Here is a 25613-nt window from a genome sequence, read left to right as displayed (position 1 = left end):
TATAATTAGTTGTGTAGTTCTTTTGGGCACCCTGAGGGTTGAGTGAAAGGTGCTATATTAAAGCTGTCTGTGTACACGCACACTGATATTTTTGAAGTCATCCAAAGTTCTACTGCCTGCGTCCTGACTCGTGTCAAGTTCCACTCGCTCATTTCCCTTGCTTGTGCTTGCTGACTTGATTTAACTTATTATTGTCACATGTATTAGTAGACAACGAAAAGTAGCTGGGGTAAATGCATGGGGTTATGGGAATAGGGCCTGGGTGGGATTGTGGTCGGTGCAGACCCGATGGACCGAATGGCCTCTTCTGCACTGTAGGATTCTATGATTCTATACCTGTAGACCTACTTTGAATGCTCATTAAACACTTGTTCGTGTTTTTCAAATCCCTCCATGGCCTTAGCCTTGCCCACTCTTGAGATATCAAACACACACTCTCACTCTCTCTCCCTCACACTCTCCCTCACACACACCCCCAGTTCATCCACGAGATCTCCTCCGATTATGGCCTCTTGAGCATTCGAATTCTAATCAGTCAACCAGTAGCAGCCGCGCCTTCAGCCTCCAGTTGTGGAATTCCCTCCTAATATCTCTGAAAATTTCTTAATATTTCCTTTATGCGGCTTGGAGTCAACTTTTTTTTAAACTTTCCCCTGTCACACTTTATTACATGAACATGGATGGATGTATGTCGTGGCATTTCATTAGCTTTGTCATTCTTTGCCACACAATATTGTCACCTATCTTTAAAACAAGTTTGAGGACAATGGAACGGTGCTACATAAATTCAAATTGTTCTTGCATCTGAACACAAGCGGTGGGGGGCTGAATAGGGTGCGGGGATGTGGTCTGATTGCAACTGGAAGACCCCACAGCTGCATTTAATTTAGGAGAGAAGAAAGGAGAAAAACAAACTTGCATTTATACAGTGTCTTTGGCAACCATCGATGGCCAAAAGAGACTACCAGCCAACGAATTACAGAGTAGTCCCTGTTATAGGAAAAGCGGCAATCGATGTTGGTACAGGAAGCTACCGCAAATCGCCATTGCGCAATGATCAGATCTGTTTTGACCGTTAATTGAAGGATCAATAATTGTTGGTCAGATAGGCCCCTGCATCTCTCCTCCCCCACCCTCTCTGAAATAAAGACAGCCACATCGAGTGGCTATTTTTCGCAATTCTCAACTTAAATTATCCCACAACAGACGATATTTATTGAAATCCATGAGCAACTGCACAGCACCAGTGTGCAGCTGTATCACGTGCTGATTTACTGGGCATGGTGGGGTTGAGATCTTCAGTTGCACAGTCTGTTGCTGCATCTTGTCATGGGGTGGCACAGTGGTTAGCACTGCTGCCTCACAGCTCCAGGGACCCGGGTTCGATTCCTGGCTCAGGTCACTGTCTGTGCAGAGTCTGCATGTTCTCCCCATGTCTGCGTGGGTTTCCTCTGGTTGCTCCGGTTTCCTCCCACAGTCCAAAGATGTGCGGCTTAGTTTGATTGGCCATGCTAAATTGACCCTTAGTGTCAGGGGTATTAGTAGGGTAAATATAGAACATAGAACAGTACAGCACAGAACAGGCCCTTCGGCCCACGATGTTGTGCCGAGCTTTATCTGAAACCAAGATCAAGCTATCCCACTCCCTATCATCCTGGTGTGCTCCATGTGCCTATCCAATAACCGCTTAAATGTTTCTAAAGTGTCTGTCTCCACTATCACTGCAGGCAGTCCATTCCACACCCCAACCACTCTCTGCGTAAAGAACCTACCTCTGATATCCGTCCTGTATCTCCCACCACGAACCCTATAGTTATGCCCCCTTGTAATAGCTCCATCCACCCGAGGAAATAGTCTTTGAACGTTCACTCTATCTATCCCCTTCATCATTTTATACACCTCTATTAAGTCTCCCCTCAGCCTCCTCCGCTCCAGAGAGAACAGCCCTAGCTCCCTCAACCTTTCCTCATATGACCTACCCTCCAAACCAGGCAGCATCCTGGTAAATCTCCTCTGCACTCCTTCCAGCGCTTCCACATCCTTCCTATAGTGAGGTGACCAGAACTGCACACAATATTCCAAATGTGGTCTCACCAAGGTCCTGTACGGTTGCAGCATAACCCCACGGCTCTTAAACTCCAACCCCCTGTTAATAAAAGCTAACACACTATAGGCCTTCTTCACAGCTCTATCCACTTGACTGGCAACCTTTAGAGATCTGTGGATATGGACCCCAAGATCTCTCTGTTCCTCCACAGTCTTCAGAACCCTACCTTTGATATGTGGGATTACGGGCAGTAGGGCCTGGGTATATTGTTGTCGGTGCAGGCTCGATGGGCCAAATGGCAGCCTCCTGCGCTGTAGGGATTCTATTCTGTTCTATCTTTTGCCTAATCTCTCCTCGAGTGATTGGATGCTCGTGTCTTCCATCCTGTCGGAAGGTTCAGTCAGTTCTGCTTGAAGAGCCAGAGGAGATGTCTGGGAAAGGTGTGGCTCATCACAAGTTGGAAAATCCGCATGTGGAGCTGCACCTAGCTTGTGGTGAACCAGTCCTGTTTACTCCTCTGCAGGTACTTTGTAAATGTGTTTACGCACTGTACAGGTGATGGAGAACTCCGCCTGCGGCTAAAATATTTTCCTGCACCACATCCAGCAGCAGAATGCAAAATCTTCCCTGAATTTCTCCCTAAAAGAGCGGCTTGCCTCTTGCTAAGATGGAGATTTCAGGTTCCCACACAGTTTATTCTTCGGGTCGGTCTAAATGAACTTGCTGAATTGGTGCCAATTGTGTTGGCTGCCCGAACATTTCTTTCTTGTGTATGTTGTGGACGGATGCCATTTGAGAACTGGGCTAATGCTGTTAAAACTCTTGTTGGCCTCATTCCAAACTAAGAGATTATAAGTAATGTCTCTCTTTTTCAATTCTGGCGCACACACAGTGAGTCACGCCACTATTTGAGCAATGGTTTTTGTTTAATTCTTTTCCTTAATGTGCTCAGGTGCACCATGTGAATGGGTGGGCATTTTAATGGGTGGGGGACGTTCGAAAGAGTTACCCAGTGAATCCCGCTCCCTTGCTCTTTCCCAATAGTTCTGCAAATTCCCTTTTCAAATAAGTGGCCAATTCCTTTTTGAACATTATTATTGAATCTGCTTCCACTGCGCCTTTCAGACAATGCATACCGGAAGCTGTTTACATAAATAAAAATCATCTTCATCTCCCCTCTGACTCATTTGCCATTCATAATTTGGGGTGCATGCAAAGGTCTGCTGACATAGAAAGCCTGTCTTGGTGAGAAGTTGGCTGTGCCGCTGGCATTTCGCAAGCATGGCGATTGTAAAACAGCAGACCACGCGGGAACTCCTTGAACGTCAAAATGGAACTCTTCTTCACCACAGTAGTCACTGAAGCCAAAACAACAGATCACCAAGTGGGAGCATGCCGCAGTATCTGCACCTTTCAGTTTTTATGATTATTTCTGTATTTCTACCTAATAGTTATGCCAGCTAATTCATTGTAGAGTTGGTCATATAGCAGTGAAGACGAGAACATAGGGCAGAACTGCCTGATCTCAGTTAACCTCACCAGGAGCACCAGTTGGCACATCAAAGAGCACCAAGCTCACCAACTAGGCGATCCTTGTCTCCCTTGTGTATTAGATATTAACTGTTCTTGTGTCTCCTATTGCTTTAGCACTGTGGTCGTCTTCTTCGGCAAACCTTCTGAGTCGAGGACGACTTGTTTCCACACTAAACATGAGTTCTCAGGTGACTGAGGAGTCCAATGCACAACTTACAGTCTCTTGTTATTTGGGGGGGGGGGTCATTGAAACTTGAGGTGCTCAGCTCCTTCCTGGATACCTTTCCTCCACGTTGGGCGGTCTTCGGCCAGGACTTAGAGGTTTCGGTGGGGAAGCTGCACTTTTTCAAGGAGGCTTTGAGGGTGTCCTTGAAGTGTTTCCTCTGCCCTCCTGGGCTCGCTTGCCGTGTCGAAGTGTTTGCCGTGTCGAGTGCTTGTTTTGGGAGTCTCATGTCAGACATGCGAACGATGTGGCCCACACTGTGGTAACCCCATGCTGTCTTTCACTGTTTAAATTCAAAAAGTTAAAAATTAAAGTTTATTTATTAGTCACAAGTAAGGCTTGCATTAACACTGCAATGAAGTTACTGTGAAATTCCTCCAGTCGCCACAGTCCGGCACCTGTTTGGGTCAATGCACCTAATAGCACGTCTTTCAGACAGTGGGAGGAAACCAGAGCTGCCGGAGGAAACCCACGCAGACACGGAGAACATGCAAACTCCACACACACAGTGATCCAAGCCAGGAATCAAACCCGGGTCCCTGGCGCTGTGAGGCAGCAGTGCTAACCACTGTGCCCCCACAACAGAACTTTCTCTCAGCTCATATTCCAAAATTCAGTGGTGCTCTGAACTTTCCAATTCCTTCTGAACTCCAAAGATACTGTCCTTCCATATGTCTTCATTCTCACACAAGGCTCTCGCACCCATTTCATTGTCTTCCTCAGACCCAAGAACTGAGGAACTCTTTTCATCCCTCAATATAAATCTTTCCCTTCCTTTTCATCCTTGAGCTTCATATACCTCAGCACCTAATCATTGCTATCTGATGCGCACGATCTTTAAATAATAAATCATTCAGCACGGAGGAGTCAGTTCAACCCATCGTACCTATCCAAAGAGCCTCACTCCCCTGCTCTCTCCACATAGCCCTGCAATTTTTTTCCTTGGCATTTGAAACCATGGGTTTTGATCCTTTTCCTTGGCAGTTCCTCAGTTATTTAAAAAGCACTGTAACTAATTCACACATTTGAATTCTGAAACGTAGATTCAGGTTGAGCCTCACGTGTCCAGTGAAGCTTGAAACCAAAATGAAGGGAAATTGGCTTGACTGTCAAAAGCTGAAGGCAGTATTATTCAGTTGAAAGATGTGGTTTAACATCCTACAGATTACAGACTTGTTCTGGAGAAAAACCCTCTCTTAATTCAAGGAGTGGCGCATTCTTCAGTTCTTCGGGCCTGATGTTCAGGCTGGACTTTTATATCACTGACCAAACAGCATATCATGTGCAAAGACCGACATATTTAGGGGCAGCACAGTGGTACAACAGTGCGCACTGCTGCCTCACAGCGCCAGGGAGTTGGGTTCGATTCCGGCCTTGGGTGACTGCTGTTTGCACGCTTTCCCAGTCTCTGCGTGGGTTTCCTCCGGGTGCTCCGGTTTCCTCCCACAATCCAAAAAGGTGAAGGTTAAAAAGTTTATGTATTAGTCACAAGTAAGGCTTATATTAATATTGCAATGAAGTTACGGTGAAGTTCCCCTAGTTGCCACACTCCGGCACCTAACCAGTACATCTTTCAGAATGTGGGAGGAAACCGGAGCACCTGGAGGAAACCCACACAGACACGGGGGGAAAAGTGCACACTCCACTTAGACAGTGACCCAAGCCGGGAATCGAACCCGGGTCCCTGGCACTGTGAGGCAGCAGTGCTAACCACTATGCTGCTGTGCCGCCCATAGGTGAGGTGGATTGGTCATGCTGAATTGGCTCTTAAGTGTCCAAAGGTGTGCAGGTTCATTCGGGGAGGCAATGGCCTAGTGGTATTATCGCTAGACTTTTAATCCAGAAACTCAGCTAATGTTCTGGGGATTTAGGTTCCAATCCCGCCAGGGCAGATGGTAGAATTTGAATTCAGTAAACAAAAATCTGGAATTAAGAATCTACTGATGACCATGAAACCATTATCGGTTGTCGGAGAAATTCAACTGGCTTTCTAATGTCCTTGGCTACATGTGACTCCAGAGCCACAGCAATGTGGTTGACTCTCAACTGCCCTCGGGCAACTTGGGATGGGCAATAAATGCTGGCCAGCCAACGACACCCATGTCCCATGAATGAATTTTTTAAAAACCAACATGTCTTTTGGACTGTGGGAGGAAACCAGAGCACCTGGTGGAAACACACGCAGACACGGGGAGAACCTGCAGACACCGCGCAGACAGGTTTAGTGGATTGGCCATGCTCAATTGCCCCTTAAAGTTCAAATATGCGTGGGTTGGATGTATTAGCCAAGGCGGTGGGCATGGGCAAGATACTCTGTCGGTGCAGACTCAATGGGCCGAATGGCCACCTTCTGCATTGTAGGGATTCTGTGATTCCATGATTTAGCAGCTGCGGCAAAGTAACATAGTTGAGACAGTGCCCAGTCTGTACGGGGAAAGCTTGTGTGGTCCCTCGCCTGGCAAGCGACATTCATCATTGTCAGGATTTGTGAGAAAAATGTGTGCAGCTATCAGTAGTCTTCTGGGGAAGCAGCCTACGCTCTTTAATCTAAAGCAAGCTGTTACTTTCTGCACTGATGGCTGTGCACTCGTGACCAGCTCTGGTGAGGAAAACAAGTTCCTAATTTGTGTTTTGATGTGGCATTTTGGTCAGAACATGAAAGTTTATGTCAGCAGAATTAGCAAGCTCCTTCCCAAAATTATGCCAGCTCCACCTATGCGCCTTCTCACCGTATGAGGTGGATATATTGTTCATGAAGGAAATGCAGTTCGGATTTACCAGAATGATATCCAAATTCCAGGGGTTAATTTGGTGGAGATTAGGAAGAGACAGTGGCCTAGTGGTAATGTCACTGGACTAGTAATCCAGCAGCCCACGTTAATCCTCTTGAGGACATGGACTCAAATCCCACCACGGCAGTTGGTGAAATTTAATTTTGATTAATAAAATCGGGAATTGAAAGCTATTTTCAGCAATGGTGACTGTGAAATTGCCATTGATGATAATGCCCTTTAGGGAAGGAAATCGGCCATCTTTACCTGGTCTGGCCTACATGTGGTTGACCCTTACCTGCCCTCTTACCTGGAAATGGCCTCGCAAGCCACTTAGTTCAGAGCTATTAGGGATGGCCAACAAATGTTGGCCTTGTCAGCAACACCCACCATCCAATGAAAAAATAAAAAAACTAGGGCTGTATTCCCCGGAATTTAGAAGGTTAAGGGATGATTTGGTCAAAGTTTTCAAGTTATTAAGTGAAATGGAGACCATGGATAAACCGACTTAAGCTAATCAATTGAGTTCATAATGTGATTCATTTGCACTTATTAAAAGTTACATAGACAGGGACCCATTCTCTGCAAACCAAAGCAATATGTTCGAGTCTTACACCTTTGTTTTGAATCATCCAGGAACTTGAGGAGCCCATAGTTCCCCGTTTCTCCGTTGCAACACCTCAGCCAATCAGAGTCAACCTGCCAACCAATCGGCACCCTTTTCTCCTCTAGTATAAATAGTTGCGATTGTTTGAAATTTGGCACTCTTGCGTTTGTCCTGTTAAATGCAGGACAGAGCCTCGGTAGCATGTCTCTGGTTCAGCAATGTTCAAGAGCTGTACTATCAAGCAACTGCTTATCAGTTACCAAATACCTGGAAGACCAAGCTTGAAAACTAGCAAAAGTTGACCAAAAACTTAAAATACACTGGCACAGGCAGTAGAAAGCTGACATACTAAGTCAATGACACACAAATACAAGTGGAAGGCAATGGCCTAGTGGTATTATCTATCACCAAACCATTAATCCAGAAACTCCGCTAATGTTCTGCAGACCCGGATTCCCATCACAGCAGCTGATGGAATTTTGAATTCAATAAAAATATCTGGAATTAAGAATCTACTGATGACCACAAAACTATTGTCGATTGTCGGAAAATCCCATCTGGTTCATGAGGGAAGGAAATCTGCCATCCTTACCTGGTCTGGCTTACATGTGACTCCAGAGCCACAGCAATGTGGATGACTCTCAACTGCCCTCTGAAATGGCCTAGCTAAGGGCAACTAGAGGTGGGTGATAAATGCTGGCCAACCAGCGACGCCCATGTCCCACATTTTATAAAACACTGAGACGCTGAAGCATTACGTTCAATCCTGGATAGCATTCTTTTGGAAGAGTGCAAATGCAGAAGTCACTTACTAGAATGGTACCAGGGATGAGGGACTTCAGATACGTGACGTGACTGGAGAAGCTGGGGTTATTCGGGGCAACATGGTGGCACAGTGGTTAGCACTGCTGCCTCACAGCGCCAAGGATCCGGGTTCGATTCTTGGCTCGGGTCTGTGTGGAGTTCGCACGTTTTCCCCGTGTCTGTGTGGGTTTCCTCCGGGTGCTCTGCTTCCCTCCCACAGTCCGAAAAACGTGCTGGTTAGGGTGCATTGGTCATGCTAAATTTTCCCTCTGTACCCGAACAGGCGCTGGACTGTGGCGACAAGGGGATTTTCACAGTAACTTCATTACAGTGTTAATGTAGCCAAAAGAGAAAATGCTGGAAAATCTCAGCAGGTCTGGCAGTATCTGTGAGGAGAGAAAAGAGCTGACGTTTCGAGTCCAGATGACCCTTTGTCAAAGCTGTCACCTGGACTTGAAACGTCAGCTCCTTTCTCTCCTTACAGATGCTGCCAGACCTGCTGAGATTTTCCAGCATTTTTTCTTTTGGTTTCATATTCCAGCATCCGCAGTAATTTGCTTTCATCCAGTGTTAATGTAAGCCTACTTGTGACACTAATAAACTTTTAAAAAAACTTAACCTTCTCTGCTCAAAGAAGAATAGTTTAAGAGGTGATTTGATAAGCGGTGTTAAAATAGTGAATGGTTTTGATAAAGTAAATAAATAGAAACCGTTCACGGTGCCAGAAGGGTTAGTAATCCCAAAGGACATCATTTGGGCCGATCAGCAAAAGAACCATAGGTGACAGGAGGAAACCTTATCACAGTGAGTTGTAACGGTGTACTGTCTGAAAGGATGGGGGAAGCAGGTTCCAAAAGGAATTGGATACTTGAAAGAAATATATTTACATTGCTGTGGCGAAAGAGCAGGAACTAATTGGATAGCTCATCAGGAGAGTCGATGCAAGCGCAGTGGGGCGAATGCTCTTCTGTGCTGTGGTCATTCTTCAATCAGAACCTCAAATTCCTGCATTAAAGCTTAATTCTGAGGATGTTCCAATTTCTTTCAATGTTTAGCGCTCACTGAGGGGCAGACAGTAAGGCTCAGACTGAAACTTTCCCCCATTCCTGGCACCTGGTGTGAAGACTCCGATATTCTGACTTGTGGATGGATTCAAAGCCTCTGGACAAACAGCATTAAGTCATACAAAGACCAATACAGCACAGGAACAGGCCCTTCGGCCCTCCAAGCCCGCGCCACTCCCTGGTCCAAACTAGACCATTCTTTTGTATCCCTCCATTCCCACTCCGTTCATATGGCTGTCTAGATAAGTCTTAAACGTTCCCAGTGTGTCCGCCTCCACCACCTTGCCTGGCAGCGCATTCCAGGCCCCCACCACCCTCTGTGTAAAATATGTCCGTCTGATATCTGTGTTAAACCTCCCCCCCTTCACCTTGAACCTATGACCCCTCGTGAACGTCACCACCGACCTGGGGAAAAGCTTCCCACTGTTAACCCTATCTATGCCTTTCATAATTTTATACACCTCTATTAAGTCTCCCCTCATCCTCCGTCTTTCCAGGGAGAACAACCCCAGTTTACCCAATCTCTCCTCATATCTAAGCCCCTCCATACCAGGTAACATCCTGGTAAACCTCCTCTGTACTCTCTCCAAAGCCTCCACGTCCTTCTGGTAGTGTGGCGACCGGAACTGGACGCAGTATTCCAGATGCGGCCGAACCAACGTTCTATACATCTGCAACATCAGACCCCAACTTTTATACTCTATGCCCCGTCCTATAAAGGCAAGCATGCCATATGCCTTCTTCACCACCTTCTCCACCTGTGACGTCACTTTCAAGGATCTGTGGACTTGCACACCCAGGTCCCTCTGCGTATCTACACCCTTTATGGTTCTGCCATTTATCGTATAGCTCCTCCCTACATTATTTCTACCAAAATGCATCACTTCGCATTTATCAGGATTGAACTCCATCTGCCATTTCTTTGCCCAAATTTCCAGCCTATCTATATCCTTCTGTAGCTTCTGACAATGCTCCTCACTATCTGCAAGTCCTGCCAATTTTGTGTCGTCCGCAAACTTACTGATCACCCCAGTTACACCTTCTTCCAGATCATTTATATAAATCACAAACAGCAGAGGTCCCAATACAGAGCCCTGCGGAACACCACTAGTCACAGGCCTCCAGCCGGAAAAAGACCCTTCCACTACCACCCTCTGTCTTCTGTGACCAAGCCAGTTCTCCACCCATCTAGCCACCTCCCCCTTTATCCCATGAGATCCAACCTTTTTCACTAGCCTACCATGAGGGACTTTGTCAAACGCTTTACTAAAGTCCATATAGACGACATCCACGGCCCTTCCCTCGTCAACCATTTTGGTCACTTCTTCAAAAAACTCCACCAGGTTAGTGAGGCATGACCTCCCTCTCATGCTAACTCCTTGCTGATATCTTGGTCTGTGGCCTTGTGGCCCACCCATTCCCTATGTGGCTTTTCTCACACTCTGTGTGGAAGGTTGTCAGTATGTGCTGAGCACCTGGTTACTGTCGCCAAGGTTGAGGCTCTGAGCTATCTTGACTAGGAAGCAAATGCAGTCTTCAGGAACTGAACAAGTAGACAATCTCTGTGCCGTCAGTCCACACTGGATTCAAAGTCATGTGAATCTTACAATCATTGTGCACGTTGCTTGCTGAAATATAAAGCAATGTTTATTAAATGTTTAAAGTTATTGATTTAAGAAAGCTTTTTTTGGGGGAACTTCGTTTAAGTTCCTGGTCATTTTAAGTTTCTAGACATGTTTCAAAAGAGACTTACTCTAGGCTTCTGTTGAGAAACTCATGGTTTATTCAGAGTAACTTGATGCAGCCTGTATAATCTTTTACTCAGTTACCAGAGGCTGCTACAGACCATTGCTGTGTTGGAAGCCCAACGGGCCCAGGCTATTCACGACTTGGAATGTTTAAGCAGACATCAGAAAGAAGGGCTAAAGGAACCCATTGCATTTGTGGAAAATCTCCAACAGAAGGTAGGTCATTAACAAGCCCTTAATAAGCATGTTCAATATTCATTAGAGAATAATAAGGATCCTTTTTCCCTGTCTATTTTTTATCTCTTTTCACTAAAATCCCTGATTGAGATTTAACGTTTCAAGTCCAGATGACCCTTTGTCAAAGCTGTCACCTGGACTTGAAGCGTCAGCTCCTTTCTCTCCTTACAGATGCTGCCAGACCTGCTGAGATTTTCCAGCATTTTTTCTTTTGGTTTCATATTCCAGCATCCGCAGTAATTTGCTTTCATCCAGTGTTAATGTAAGCCTACTTGTGACACTAATAAACTTTTAAAAAAACTTAACCTTCTCTGCTCAAAGAAGAATAGTTTAAGAGGTGATTTGATAAGCGGTATTAAAATAGTGAATGGTTTTGATAAAGTAAATAAATAGAAACCGTTCACGGTGCCAGAAGGGTTAGTAATCCCAAAGGACATCATTTGGGCCGATCGGCAAAAGAACCATAGGTGACAGGAGGAAACCTTATCACAGTGAGTTGTAACGGTGTACTGTCTGAAAGGATGGGGGAAGCAGGTTCCAAAAGGAATTGGATACTTGAAAGAAATATATTTACATTGCTGTGGAGAAAGAGCAGGAACTAATTGGATAGCTCATCAGGAGAGTCGATGCAGGCGCAGTGGGGCGAATGGTCTTCTGTCCTGTGGTCATTCTTTAATCAGAATCTCAAATTCCTGCATTAAAGCTTAATTATATATCCAGTGAGTGAAAATTCCCTTTGTTTTGTTTCATTCTGTTGCCTGAGATGCTTAAAAATGATTAACATTGAAAAAGACAAAAGGCTACCTTACAAGTGTCATTGCAAATGGAAACTTTATGACTTGATGGAGTGTGTGCTCCAAAGGAAGATATGGTGGATCTAGACCCCAGCAATCCCAGACTGAATGCACTAGACTGATATTCAACTGTGGTATTGAATGAATACTTCATTACCAGAAATGCAGATAGGTTTTTGATCAGAAACCAAAGTTGTGATGGGAAAGATGGTCACCTGAGATCAGAGGGGCAGAAGGGCTCTCTTTACCTGAGATTTTGGAATATAGGCAATGCCAGTGGGGCAATATTTATTACCCATCCTGAATTAACACGAGGACCGGTTTCCTTCCACAGTCCAAAGATGTGCTGGTTAGGTGGATTGGCCATGCTAAATTGCCCCTTAGTGTCAGGGGGAGTAGCTAAGATAAATGCATGGGGTTATGGGGATAGGGCCTGGGTGGGATTGTGGTTGGTGCAGACTCGATGGGCCGAATGGCCTCCTTCTGAACTGTAGGGATTCTGTGATTCTATAACATTAAGAGGCAAACACACTGTGAAACTGGAGAGAGTCCAAGGGAAGGGTGGTGGGTTCTATCTATTGAAGGGCTTTACTGAACTATCTGAGCTTTTAAGAGAGTTTTGAAGCTTTTAATGGCCATTTTCTGGTGCTGATTTATGAATTCAGTTGTGCAGTGTACATTAAGGGATATAATATCCCCTCTCAATAGTCCAGCATCATAACCATTAGGGCCACTGTCCAGACTTTAGCTGTCACCTGTATGTGGGATGGGCTGGGTCCAGTGGGACATTATAGGTAGGTGTTGTTTCATGGTCTAAGCAATCCAGTGACACACAAACACAAGAAATAGAAGCAGGAGGATGCCACCAGGCCCTTCAAGCCTGCCCCGCCATTCAATACGATCATGGCTGATCTATGCCGGGCACAGCTCTGTGCCATTTCCCCATACTCCTCTATTCCTCGATCTGTCGAATATTTATCTACCTCCAATTTAGTACTTCTAATGATCCAGCCTCCACTACCCTTTGGGGCAGAGAATTCCAGAGATTCATCACCGCCTGCGAGAAGAAATTTCTACACACCTCAGTTTTAAATGACCAGCCCTTTATCTTGTAGCGATGTCCCCTTGTTCAAGACTCTCCCACTAGTGAAAACATCTCACCATCCCTTCTTCTATGCTACCCTTGCCGGTTTGGTTTGTCCAATCAATGTGCAGATTAAAATCTCCCATGATAATTGCTGTTCCCTTCAAACATGCCCATTTTCCCATTTAAGCTCTGACTTTTTTTAGAGATCACAATTTAGAAATAACCGACAACATCTAGAGTTTAGCCGTTAAAGAAAATTGTATGAAATTTTTTAACAGCAATCTGAAATGGAGAATAATTTTGATAATTAATTTTCATAGAAGCACACAGTATGGCACAGAAGGCCATTTGGCCCATTGTGTCTTTTCGGACTATCCACTTTGTCCCATTTCTCTGCCTTTTCCCTATTTTCCATTTCAAGTAGGTATCCAGATTTCTTTTGAAAGTTACTGTTGGATCTGCTTCCATCATAATTTCATGATGTGGAGCTGCTGGCATTGGACTGGGGTGGGCACAGTAAGAAGTCTCACACCAGGTTAAAGTCCAACAGGTTTATTTGGAATCACAAGCTTTCGGAGCACTGCTCCTTCATCAGGTGAATGGAGAACATTGGGATCCACTCACCTGATGAAGGGGCAGCGCTCTGAAAGCCCGTGATTCCAAATAAACCTGTTGGACTTTAACCTGGTGTTGTGAGACTTCTTACGATCGTCACTTCAAGCAGTGCATTCCAGATTGCAACTGGCTGGGTAAAATAACAAAAATTGTGCTTCCCCTCTGATTTGTTTTGCCAATTATCTTAAGCCTGTGATAGAAACATAGAAAAACTACAGCACAAACAGGCCCTTCGGCCCACAAGTTGTGCCAAACACATCCCTACCTTTTAGACCTACCTATAACCCTCCATCCTATTAAGCTCCATGTACTCATCCAGGAGTCTCTTAAAAGACCTTATTGAGTTCGCCTCCACCACCACTGACGGCAGCCGATTCCACTCGCCCACCACCCTCTGTGTGAAAAACTTACCCCTAACATCTCCCCTGTACCTACCCCCCCAGCACCTTAAACCTGTGCCCTCTCGTAGCAGACATTTCCACCCTGGGAAAAAGCCCCTGAGAGTCCACCCGATCTATGCCTCTCAACATCTTATACACCTCTATCAGGTCTCCTCTCATCCTTCATCTCTCCAAGGAGAAAAGACTGAGCTCCCTCAGCCTATCCTGATAAGGCATGCCACTCAATCCAGGCAACATCCTTGTAAATCTCCTCTGCATCCTTTCAATCTTTTCCACATCCTTCCTATAGTGAGGCGACCAGAACTGAGCACAGTACTCCAAGTGGGGTCTGACGAGGGTCTTATATCTGTGATCTGTGGTTACTGATCCTTCTTCCAGTGGGATCAGTTTCTCTCTATCTACTCTTGTCAAAACGAAAACTCTCATAATCTCTGCACCATTTTTTCTGAGCACATGTCTTATGAGAAGCTATTAGGAAGACAGTCTGATGCATTGAATGTGGATGGATTTTTAATGCTTTCAATTGGCCTATGACATAGGTTGAGATGGGGTTTCCATGCCCGCAAAGAGTGGTTCAGCTGCCTCCGATCCCATGGGACCATTATACGTCTGGGTTAGGAAATTTTGAGAAAGAATACAGAAATAAGAAACACAACACGCGGAGGTTAAAGCTCGTCTTTGACAAAGGTACTTGTTTGTTTTTACGATTTTGTTCTTCGTTCAGTTTGCCATGAGAGCCCTTCAGATCTCGATGTTGATGAATAAAAGCTATTGAGAAATTTCCCCCAGTTGAATATCGGGAAAACTGTATACGTAGTTTTCGGTCCCCGCCACAACTCCCACTCCTGAACCACTAACTCCATCCCACTCCCTGTCAACTCTCTGAGGCTGAATTCGACAGCTTCCAGCCTCAGTATCACCAAGATGAACATCTTCCAGCCAGTCATCTGCCCCCAGGATTCTTGGCGTCTTGAGCATCTACAATTTCAATTGCTTCACCATCAGTGGCCGTGCCGTCCGCTACCTGGGCCTTAAGCTCTGCAAGTAATATTCGCGCCACACAAATGCTAGGCAATGACCATTGGCAATAAGAGACACTCTAACCACTGCCCCTTGACATTCATTGGTGTTACCATCACTGAATCCCCCCACTGTCAACATCCTTGGGGTGACCATTGACCAAAACTCAACTGGACTCGCCACATAAACACAGTGGCTACAAGAACAGGTCAGAGGCTAGGAATACTGCAGAGAGTAACTCATCTCCTGACTCCCCAAAGCCTATCCACCAGCTACAAGGCACAAGTCAAGAGTGCAATAGAATACTCCACACTTGCCTGGATAGGTGCAGCACCAACAACACTCAAGAAGCTTGACACCATTCAGGACAAAGCAGCCCTCTTGATTGGCACCACATCTACAAACATCCACTCCCTCCACCACCGACGCTCAGTAGCAGCAGTGTGTACTATCTACAAGATGTACTGCAGCAATTCACCAAAGATGCCTAGGCAGCACCTTCCAAACCCATGACCACTTCCATCTAGAAGGACAAGGGCAGCCGATTCATGGGAACACCACCTGCAAGTTCCCCTCCAAGCCACTCACAATCCTGACTTGGAAATATACCATCGTTCCTTCACAGTTGCTGGGTCAAAATCCTGGAATTCCTTCCCTAATGGCATTGTGGGTCAACCCACAGCACGTGGGGTGGCACATAGTCAAGAAGGCAGCTCACCATCACCATCTCAACAGCAACTAGGGAAGGGCAATAAATGCTGGCCAGCCAGCGATGCCCATGTCCCACGAATGAATGAATAAAAGAATTCCCTCTCTCTAAACTGCTCCCGTTCTTTATCTCACTTGCCTCCAGTAAGACACTTTTTAAACCTACCTCTTTTAATAAGCTTTTGGTCATCCGCCCTAATATTTCCTTACGTGGCTGGGCGTCAGCTCTTGTTTTAGAATGTCTCACAAAACGCATTGGGATGTCTTGTTATATTCAAGGAGCAGATTTTTCTCTTTGCAAGTGTAAGTCTCTTTTTTGAGAAGTTGTATTTTGTTTTATTTGGAGCGTCTCAAATTATGTTCAATTTCTGAATGTTTTCTCGGCTGGACTAGGTTTGCCTGTGAGACCAAAAAGTCCCATGGATTCCAAGAAGGATGCAGAGTCTTCGTCCTCCTCTTTTTACTCTTCAATGTTGCCTTCTAGTGATGCCCCCGACGTAATGATAAACAGCCGTGCGCAGGTGAGAAAATACTCCCAGGGAAATGGCGAAAGTGAATTAATTTGATGCATTATTTTAATTCAACATTGTCGTGAAGTGTTTAAAGTCGGTGCAAAGTGGCTTCAGGTTCACACCAACACTAAGCCCATGTCCGGCGGCACGATGGCACAGCGTTAGCACTGCTGCCTCAGCGCCAGGGACCTGGGTTCGATTCCAGCCTCGGGTCACTGTCTGTGTGGAGTTTGCACGTTTTCCCCTGTCTGCGTGGGTTTCCTCCGGGTGCTCCGGTTTCCTCCCACAGTCCAAAGATGTGCGGGTTAGGTGGATTGGCCATGCTAAATTGCCCCTCAGTGTCAGGGGGACTAGCGAGGGTAAATGAGTGGGGTTACGGGGATAGGGCCTGGGTGGGATTATGGTCAGTACAGACTCAATGGGCCGAATGGTCTCCTTCTGCTACTGTAGGATTCTATGAGCAATGATGTGCTTATCAGGTAAGTTCAGTTAATGTCAAATCAGAGTTGATCTGACTAAAGCAATTGCAGGACAGATAGGAATGATTTCCCGCTCAGAACAATGGGAAGCAATCTTAAAATTAACCTAAGCATGTTCATAAGTAGATTCATCACATATATTGAAATGTGCTGAGGACTCTCAATCCCAGGTGTTCGTTGTCCTTGACCCACAGTGAGAAAACTACCCTGTTGTGGCACTAAATGGTTCCATAGGAGGGCAGGTAGATTGAGCTAAGATTTTCTCAGCATGCTCGATTATAGCAAGATTGTAAGCGGGTCACAGTAACAATTGCACAGTGCAGAAGGAGGCCATTCGACCCATCGAGCCTGTACCAACAATAATTCCACCCAGGCCCTATCCCCGTAACCCCACATATTTAACTGCTATTCCCCCCCCCCCCCCCGACACTAAGAGGCAATTTAACATGGCCAGTCCACCTAACCCGCACATCTTTGGACTGTGGGAGGAAACCGGAGCACCCGGATGAAACCCACGCAGACACAGGGAGAACGTGCAGACTCCACGCAGACAGTCACCCAAGGCCAGAATTGAACCCGGGTTCTTGGCACTGAGGCAGCAGACCTATCCACCTTGCCGCCCATCTGAAATCTTACCCCATTGTAGGAGCAAAGCAGAGGGAACTGTACCGTTTAACCATAAGATATAGGAGCAGAATTAGGCCATTCAGCCCATCAAGTAGAGGCAGGTACAATTTTGTCTTTTAAAAAGCATTCAGATAGTTACATGGGCACGATGGGTATAGAGGGATATGGGCCAAATGCGGGCAATTGGGATTAGCTCAGGGGTTTTTAAAAAAAAATGGGCGGCATGGACAAGTTGGGCCGAAGGGCCTGTTTCCATGCTGTAAACCTCTATGACTCTAAGTCTGCTCCACCATTCAATCATGGCTGATATGATTCCCATTCCCATTCTCCGGCTGCCTTCCTGTAACCCTTGATCCCCTTATTGATCAAAAACCTATATATCTGTCTTAAAGACACTCAATTACCTGGCCTCCACAACCCTCTGTGGCAATGAGTTCCACAGATCCATCATCCTCTGGCTGAAGAAATTCCTCCTTATCTATGTTTTAAAGGATTGTCCCTTCACTCTGAGGTTGTGCCCTTGAGTTCTAGTCTCTCCCACTAGTGGAAACATCCTGTCCATGTCCACTCTATCTAGGCCTCTCGGTATTCTGTAAGTTTCAATTAGATCCCCCCTCATCCTTCTAAATTCCATCGAGTATAGACCCAGGCACCTCAACTGCTCCTCATATGACAAACCCTTAACTCCTGGGATCATTCTTGTGAACCTCCTCTGGACCCCCTCCAAGGCCAGCACACTCTTCCTGCTCACAATACTCATAATGGGGTCTGGCCAGAGCCTTATACAGCCTCAGCAGTATCCCTGTTCTTGTATTCTTGCCCCCTATAAATGAATGCTAACATTGAATTTGCCTTCCTAACTGCCAACTGAACCTGCATGTTTACCTTAAGAGAATCCTGAACCAGGACTTCGAAGTCCCTTTGTGCTTCAGATTTCTGAAGTCTTTCCCCATTTAGAAGCAACCATTTGTTTGAAATGAGAGCATATTATCAGAGCTAATATAAAGTACTGACCAACAGGTCTGTTTGGTAGCACGAGCTTTCGGAGCGCTGAAAGCTCGTGCTACCAAATAGACCTGTTGGACTTTAAGCTGGTGTTGTGAGACTTCTTACCACGCCTACCCCAGTCCAAGGCCGGCATCTCCACATCATAAAGTACTGAAGCAGTGATGCACATTGAATAGCACACACACAGATTTCTTATTTGTTTTCTATTTTTGTATTTTTGTAATATTATGTAGAATTTACATAACAGAAGCAGACCGCTTCCTTCTGACCAAATACTTCAGGAACTTGATCAAGATCAGGCTCAAATTGGCAGCTGTCTAGGGCAATGTGTGTCAGCATCTGTAAATGATTTGTATGGAGTCACAGATATTGGGCAGTGATGATAACTGTCAACTTCAGATTTTGGTAATCCCTGTAAAGTTTAACATTGTTGGCAGTTTTGAAAGTGTTTGAAAGTATTGACACGTTTATTGTTCCCATCTGTATTTTTCTGCCTACACACAGCTCGTACACTCACTGCAATAAATAATTATTATTCACCACAAAACCGAATTCGCCCAAGATGTATCTCAATAAACTACGTGCTAGAAAGGAACTTAGTTGCACACAAAAACAGACATGTTGCTCACCAATCAGGCGCACAGTGCTGTTTTGTGCACTGTTCCAATTGCTGACGGTAACCAGCAACCTTCTTCGTTTCCACCGTCAGCTCATTATTAGTATTGGCAGGCCATCCAGTGGAGCATTATCTCCAAAACTGACCTGAAAACTGGATTAAAGCCTGTTTCATTCTGCTATATGGGTTGACAAACCCCTGTCTTCTACTCTGTGGCAAGCAGGATACACGAGGTGGCTGTTCCTAGGATCAACGAGCATGAACTTCAAATTGAGCTCCAAGCTCACCTCGCAGGAGTTGGTGTGCGTGCGTGTATGTGTGGGCGCGTGCGCTACTTTGGGGATTGGGGGGTGGAGGAGGAATGAAAATGCTTCCTGGAGAACATGCAATACCGTCCAGGTTAAAACTTCAGCTTTGACTCCGAGTGACAATGTGTCTATAATCATAGAAACTCTACAGTGCAGAAAGAAGCCATTCGGCCCATCAAGTCTGCACCGACCACAATCCCACCCAGGCCCTATCCCCATATCCCTACATATTTTACCCACTAATCCCTCTAACCTACGCATCTCGGGACACTAAGGGGCAATTTTTTAGCACAGCCAATCAACCTAACTGGCACATCTTTGGACTGTGGGAGGAAACCGGAGTACCCGGAGGAAACCCACGCAGACACGAGGAGAATGTGCAAACTCCACACAGACAGTGACCCGAGCCGGGAATCGAACCCAGGTCCCTAGAGCTGCGAAGCAGCAGTGCTAACCACTGTGCTACCGTGTCGCCCAATCTGGAGGCTGTAATTCCTGTTGGCCTTCGGATGTGCTGAAAAGACAACTTTAGTTCAGGAAATGGGAAAGATTTCATTTTGTGTACAGATGCATTATTTTATTATTCCCAGTAGTTAGCAACTTTAATAGGAGTCACACTTTCACTGTTAAAAGGAAAAAGGGCCTTAGAAAATCTCTGCTGCTCATGTTTTGTAGAGAGAGTTGTGTGACTTCTCTCGACCTCTGACCTCACATAGTGTCTTACAGCTAATGAACCAACAGTTGAAATGTAGGCCGGTATTTTACGACCACAATCGGGCGAGGCTCGAAAAATCCCGTCCGAAGTCAACGGAGAATTCCGTTCTGCGAGCCTCGTCCACCCCGATTCCGGGGTAGGCGTGCCGGTAAACTTCCAGCTGTAACCTCTGTAATGTAGGAAATGCAGCAGCCAATTTACACACAGCACGGCCCTACGAACGGCAAAATGATAATGACCAGATGATCTGATTTAGTCATTTTGATTTGAGAGGTAAATGTTGGCCAGTACACAGAGGAGAACCTTTCTGCTGCTCTTCCTCATCCGAAAGGTGGCTTCTGCAGCAGTGCAGCACCCTCGGAGCACCGTGATGACACTAAAAGACGTGCTCGTGTCTCAGGGATGTGAGGCTTGAACCCTTGACCCTCTTAACTCGTGGGAGTGTGTGAAACTAACTGAGCCACGGCTCACACTGGAGACCATTTCTTGTCTTCAGAAAGAAGTGTATGTTCTAAGCCCAAAGAAGAAATGCTGGAAAGTCTCAGCAGGTTTGGCAGCGTCTGTAAGGAGAGAAAAGAGCTGACGTTTCGAGTCCAGGTGACCCTTTGTCTTCCGTAGTAATTTTGTTTTATCCAGTGTATATTCTAAGCCACTAATTGCTGGTCTGACCACGCTTTTGTTCCCCACTTTTCCCCTGAGGAGATCCCCTGTGAGAGCAACAGTTGTTTCCAGATTCTCCTCAGGCCTATCTTGTACAGAAGATACTTCTTACATAGAACAGTACAGCACAGAACAGGCCCTTCGGCCCACGATGTTGTGCCGAGCTTTATCTGAAACCAAGATCAAGCTATCCTACTCCCTATCATACTGGTGTGCTCCATGTGCCTATCCAATAACCGCTTAAATGTTCCTAAAGTGTCTGACTCCACTATCACTGCAGGCAGTCCATTCCACACCCCAACCACTCTCTGCGTAAAGAACCTACTTCTGATATCCTTCCTATATCTCCCACCACGAACCCTATAGTTATGCCCCCTCGTAATAGCTCCATCCACCCGAGCAAATAGTCTTTGAACGTTATTTGTGTTTTAAGTGAAAAAGACCTTAGAAAAATTGGGGAAATTCAGTCAGTTGCTTTTCTCTCCTATTTTGCAAAAATGATCTTCGCTTAATTTTGTCCAAAATTCTGAATTCCTCAGTGACATGATTCAGGTGCACTTGCTGTGCGATGGTAGATTCTGGGAGCAAGCTAAACTGGGCAGTGAAAAATAAAAGCTTGTTCAGTTTTGTCATTTTTATTTGTGCCTCAGTTCATCCAAATCTAGCCTCTTGTGCATCCCTGATTTTTTTTCCCCTCTACCATTTGTGGCCGTGCCATTGTCTCTAGGATCTGTTTTTGTAGAATTCCCACCCTAAAAACACTTCTTTTAAGATGCTCCTTAAAACCCAACTCTTTGGCTAAACCTTTAGTCAGCTCCCCTATTGTTATCTTAATGGGCGGCACGGTGGCACAGTGGTTAGTTAGCACTGCTGCCTCACAGTGCCAGGGACCCGGGTTCGATTCCGGCCTCGGGTCACTGTCTGTGCGGAGTTTGCATGTTCTCCCCGTGTCTTCCTCCGGGTGCTCCGGTTTCCTCCCCCAGTCCAAAGATGTGCGGGTTAGGTTGATTGGCCATGCTAAAGGGACCCTAGTGTCAGGGGATTAGCAGGGTTATGGGGATAGGGGATGGGTGGGGTTGTGGTTGGTGCAGGTTCGATGGGCCGAATGGCCGCCTGTAAGGTGCCTCAGTATCAAATTTTGATGCACTTTTGTGAGATATCGTGGGATGTTTTACTATTTTAAAAGCACTTTGTAAATACAAATTATTGTTGATTTGGACATTTCTTTTGTTGTGTGCCACAGGAATGTTATATTTTTCCTACAGGTGTGGCAAATGTTTGAAATAATTAATGTCCTGAAAATTTAGCAAGCTGAAAACTTGGCTTAATTCGGGTAGAAACATAGAAACTGGAAGCAGGAGTAGGCCATTTGGCCCTTCAAGCCTGTTCTTGATTATGGCTGATCATCGAATTCAATATCGTGATCTCCCCCTTTCCCCCATATCCCTGGATCCCTTTAGCCCCAAGAGCTATATCTAATTTCTCCTTGAAATCAGGTGTTTTGGCCTCAACTACTTTCTGTGGGAGTGAATTCCACACGTTCACCACTCTCTGAGTGAAGAAATTTCTCCTCATCTCAGTTCTAAAAGGTTTACCCCTTATCCTCAAACTATGACCATTGGTTCTGAATTCCCCGATCCTTGGGAACATTCTTCCTGAATCTACCCTGTCTAACCCTGTTAGAATTTTATACATTTCTATGAGATCCCCCTCACTCTGAGATGGTGGAGGGGGAGGATTCTTTTTGGGAATAACTTGTCGCACCTCAAATTGAATATTGTGCCTTTGATAATGTTGTTATTTTCAATACTTTATTCTGGGGGCAAAAAACGTGAAGTATCTGAAGTTTTTTTTTTACATAAACTTTTTCAGGTAATAAGAGGAAGGATTTGTGATGACTCCAAGTCAGAAACATTTAACCAGCTGTGGAGTGTGGAAGAACAGGTAAACTTTCCATTCTCGCTGCAAAATATATAGGATTCGAGCAGGATGAGCATGAAGCTCCCAAAAGTGGGAAAAGGCCACCATTATGCCTGTTCGATTCATCTGTAGCCCAGGCCTTGTTTCAGGATATGAGTTGACTGCTTCTCAACTTGAAACTTACAGCCCTTCAATTCGCCTTGAATCAGGGATATGGCAATTCCTTTTTGAAGAGAGTATTTTGCTGCAGTCAGTGAGTAGCTATTTCATAGATTTTCAACACCAGATTAAAGTCCAACAGGTTTATTTGGTAGCATGAGCTTTCGGAGCGCCACTCCTTCATCAGGTGAGTGCAGGACTTGTTTCACAAACAGGGCGTATATAGACACAAACTCAATTACAAGATAATGGTTGGAAGATAATGTAATCTTGTAATTGAGTTTGTGTCTATATATGCCCTGTTTGTGAACCAAATCCTGCACTCACCTGATGAAGGAGCGGCGCTCTGAAAGCTCATGCTACCAAATAAACCTGTTGGACTTTAACCTGGTGTTGTGAGATGACTTACTGTGCCCACCCCAGTCCAACGCCGGCAACTCCGCGTCGTGGATTTTCAATGCAATCCTTCAGAAGAGATGTGAAATGGGGGAATCAGTTTGATTAGAATGAAAGCTGGGCTACCTGTCCTACATCTGGGAAATAAAGGGATAAAAGTAAGATTTTAAAAATAAGGTTAAATGTTTTGAGCAGGGAGTGGCACGGTGGCACAGTGGTTAGCACTGTTGCCTCACAGCGCCAAGGACCCGGGTTCAATTCCGGCCTCAGGTCACTGTCTGTGTGAAGTCTGCACGTTCTCCCTGTGTCTGCGTGGGTTTCCTCCGGGTGCTCCGGTTTCCTCCCAGATTCCAAAGATGTGCAGGTTAGGTGAATTCCAAATTGCCACTTAGTGTCAGGGGACTAGCGGGGTAAATACGTGGGGCTCTGGGGATAGGGCTTGAGTGGGATCGTCATTGGTGCAGGTTTGATGGGCCAAATGGTGGCCTCCTGCCCTGAAGGAATTCTATTCTATTCTTATGAAGTAATATACTCAAATTAAAAAACAGGTCCTCAAGGGTCATAATCTCCGGATTACTGCCCGAGCCACGTGCAAATTGGCATAGGGAGGCAAGAATAAGGGAAGTTAACACGTGGCTGAAAGAGTGGTGTGGGAAAGAAGGGTTCTTTTTCATGGGACACTGGCATCAGTTTTGGGGCAGGGGGGACCTATACCGTTGGGATGGTCTCCACCTGGACCGAGCTGGGATCAGTGTTCTGGCGAAGAGAGTAAATGGGGTGGTCAATAGGACTTTAAACTAGAGATTGGGGGGGAAGGGAAAGTCAGGGAACCAAGAGGTGAAGGAATCAGTGGGAAGCGTAGCTGCTTAGGATTACAAAAAATCACGAAAAGACAGCACTCAGGAGAGGTTACGATAGTCCCCATCTCACAAAATATGACACAGTGTCTGGAAAGGCTCAGTAGACCAAGGTCCACCACACTACGAAAACAAAAAGGGACGGTCAATAGGGAATTAAAGGTGCTATATTTAAATGCCCGCAGTGTCCGGAACAAGATAGATGAGCTTGTGGCCCAGATTGTGACTGGCAGGTATGATGTGGTAGGCATCACAGAGACGTGGTTGCAGGGGGTTCAGGACTGGCAGTTAAACATCCAGGGATTCACAACCTATCGAAAAGACAGAGGGGTGGGTAGAGGGGGCGGGGTTGCCTTGTTAATTAGAAATGAAATTAAATCAATAGCACTAAACGACATAGGGTCAGACGATGTGGAGTCTGTGTGGGTAGAGTTGAGGAACCACAAAGGCAAAAAAACCATAATGGGAGTTATGTACAGGCCTCCTGACAGTGGTCAGGACCAGGGGCACAAAATGCACCACGAAATAGAAAGGGCATGTCAGAAAGGCAAGGTCACAGTGATCATGGGGGATTTCAATATGCAGGTGGACTGGGTAAATAATGTTGCCAGTGGACCCAAAGAAAGGGAATTCATTGAATGTTTACAGGATGGCTTTTTGGAACAGCTTGTGATGGAGCCCACGAGGGAACAGGCTGTTCTGGACTTAGTGTTATGTAATGAGCCAGACGTGATAAAAGATCTTAAAGTAAGGGAACACTTAGGAAGCAGTGATCATAATATGGTAGAATTCAGTCTGCAATTTGAAAGAAGGAAGGCAGAATCAGATGTGAAGGTTCTACAGTTAAATAAAGGTAATTACAGGCGCATGAGGGAGGAACTGACAAAAATCGACTGGAAGCAGAGCCTAATGGGAAAGACAGTAGAACAGCAATGGCAGGAGTTTCTGGGAGTAATTGAGGACACAGTGCAGAGGTTCATCCCAAACAAAAGAAAGGTTATCAGAGGGGGGATTAGGCAGCCATGGCTGACAAAGGAAGTCAGGGAATGCATCAAGGCAAAAGAGAGAGCCTATAATGTGGCAAAGAGAAGTGGGAAGTCAGAAGATTGGGAAGGCTATAAAAACAAACAGAGGATAACAAAGAGAGAAATAAGGAAGGAGAGGATCAAATATGAAGGTAGGCTAGCCAGTAACATTAGGAATGATAGTAAAAGTTTCTTTAAATACATTAAAAACAAACGGGAGGCAAAAGTAGACATTGGGCCGCTCCAAAATGACGCTGGTAATCTAGTGATGGGAGACAAGGAAATAGCTGAGGAACTTAATAAGTACTTTGCGTCAGTCTTCACAGTAGAAGACATGAGTAATATCCCAACAATTCAGGAAAGTCAGGGGGCAGAGTTGAATATGGTTGCCATCACAAAGGAGAAAGTGCTAGAGAAACTAAAAGGTCTGAAAATTGATAAATCTCCGGGCCCAGATGGGCTACATCCTAGAGTTCTAAAGGAGATAGCTGAAGAAATAGTGGAGGCGTTAGTTATGATCTTTCAAAAGTCACTGGAGTCAGGGAAAGTCCCAGAGGATTGGAAAATCGCTGTTGTAACCCCACTGTTCAAGAAGGGAACAAGAAAAAAGATGGAAAATTATAGGCCAATTAGCCTAACCTCAGTTGTTGGCAAAATTCTAGAATCCATCGT

General features: G+C 45.5%; 1 protein-coding gene across 2 annotated transcripts in view; it reads left to right on the top strand.

Annotated features, from left to right (window-relative positions):
• The window catches only part of zzz3 (zinc finger, ZZ-type containing 3), a 132171-nt gene that overhangs the window by 73461 nt on the left and 33097 nt on the right, over positions 1–25613 (top strand). For both annotated transcript variants that reach the window (XM_078218944.1, XM_078218945.1), the window contains 4 exons: positions 10875–11013; positions 14471–14618; positions 16053–16180; positions 22457–22528. In XM_078218944.1, the coding sequence (XP_078075070.1) occupies positions 10875–11013; positions 14471–14618; positions 16053–16180; positions 22457–22528 (487 nt within the window). The remainder of the gene's footprint in view (positions 1–10874; positions 11014–14470; positions 14619–16052; positions 16181–22456; positions 22529–25613) is intronic.

The sequence above is a fragment of the Mustelus asterias genome, chromosome 8, assembly GCF_964213995.1.
Source record: "Mustelus asterias chromosome 8, sMusAst1.hap1.1, whole genome shotgun sequence".
NCBI classification, from domain to species: domain Eukaryota; kingdom Metazoa; phylum Chordata; class Chondrichthyes; order Carcharhiniformes; family Triakidae; genus Mustelus; species Mustelus asterias.
Note: the sequence above shows the minus strand (reverse complement) of the source record. Positions and strands in the feature narration are given on the sequence as shown.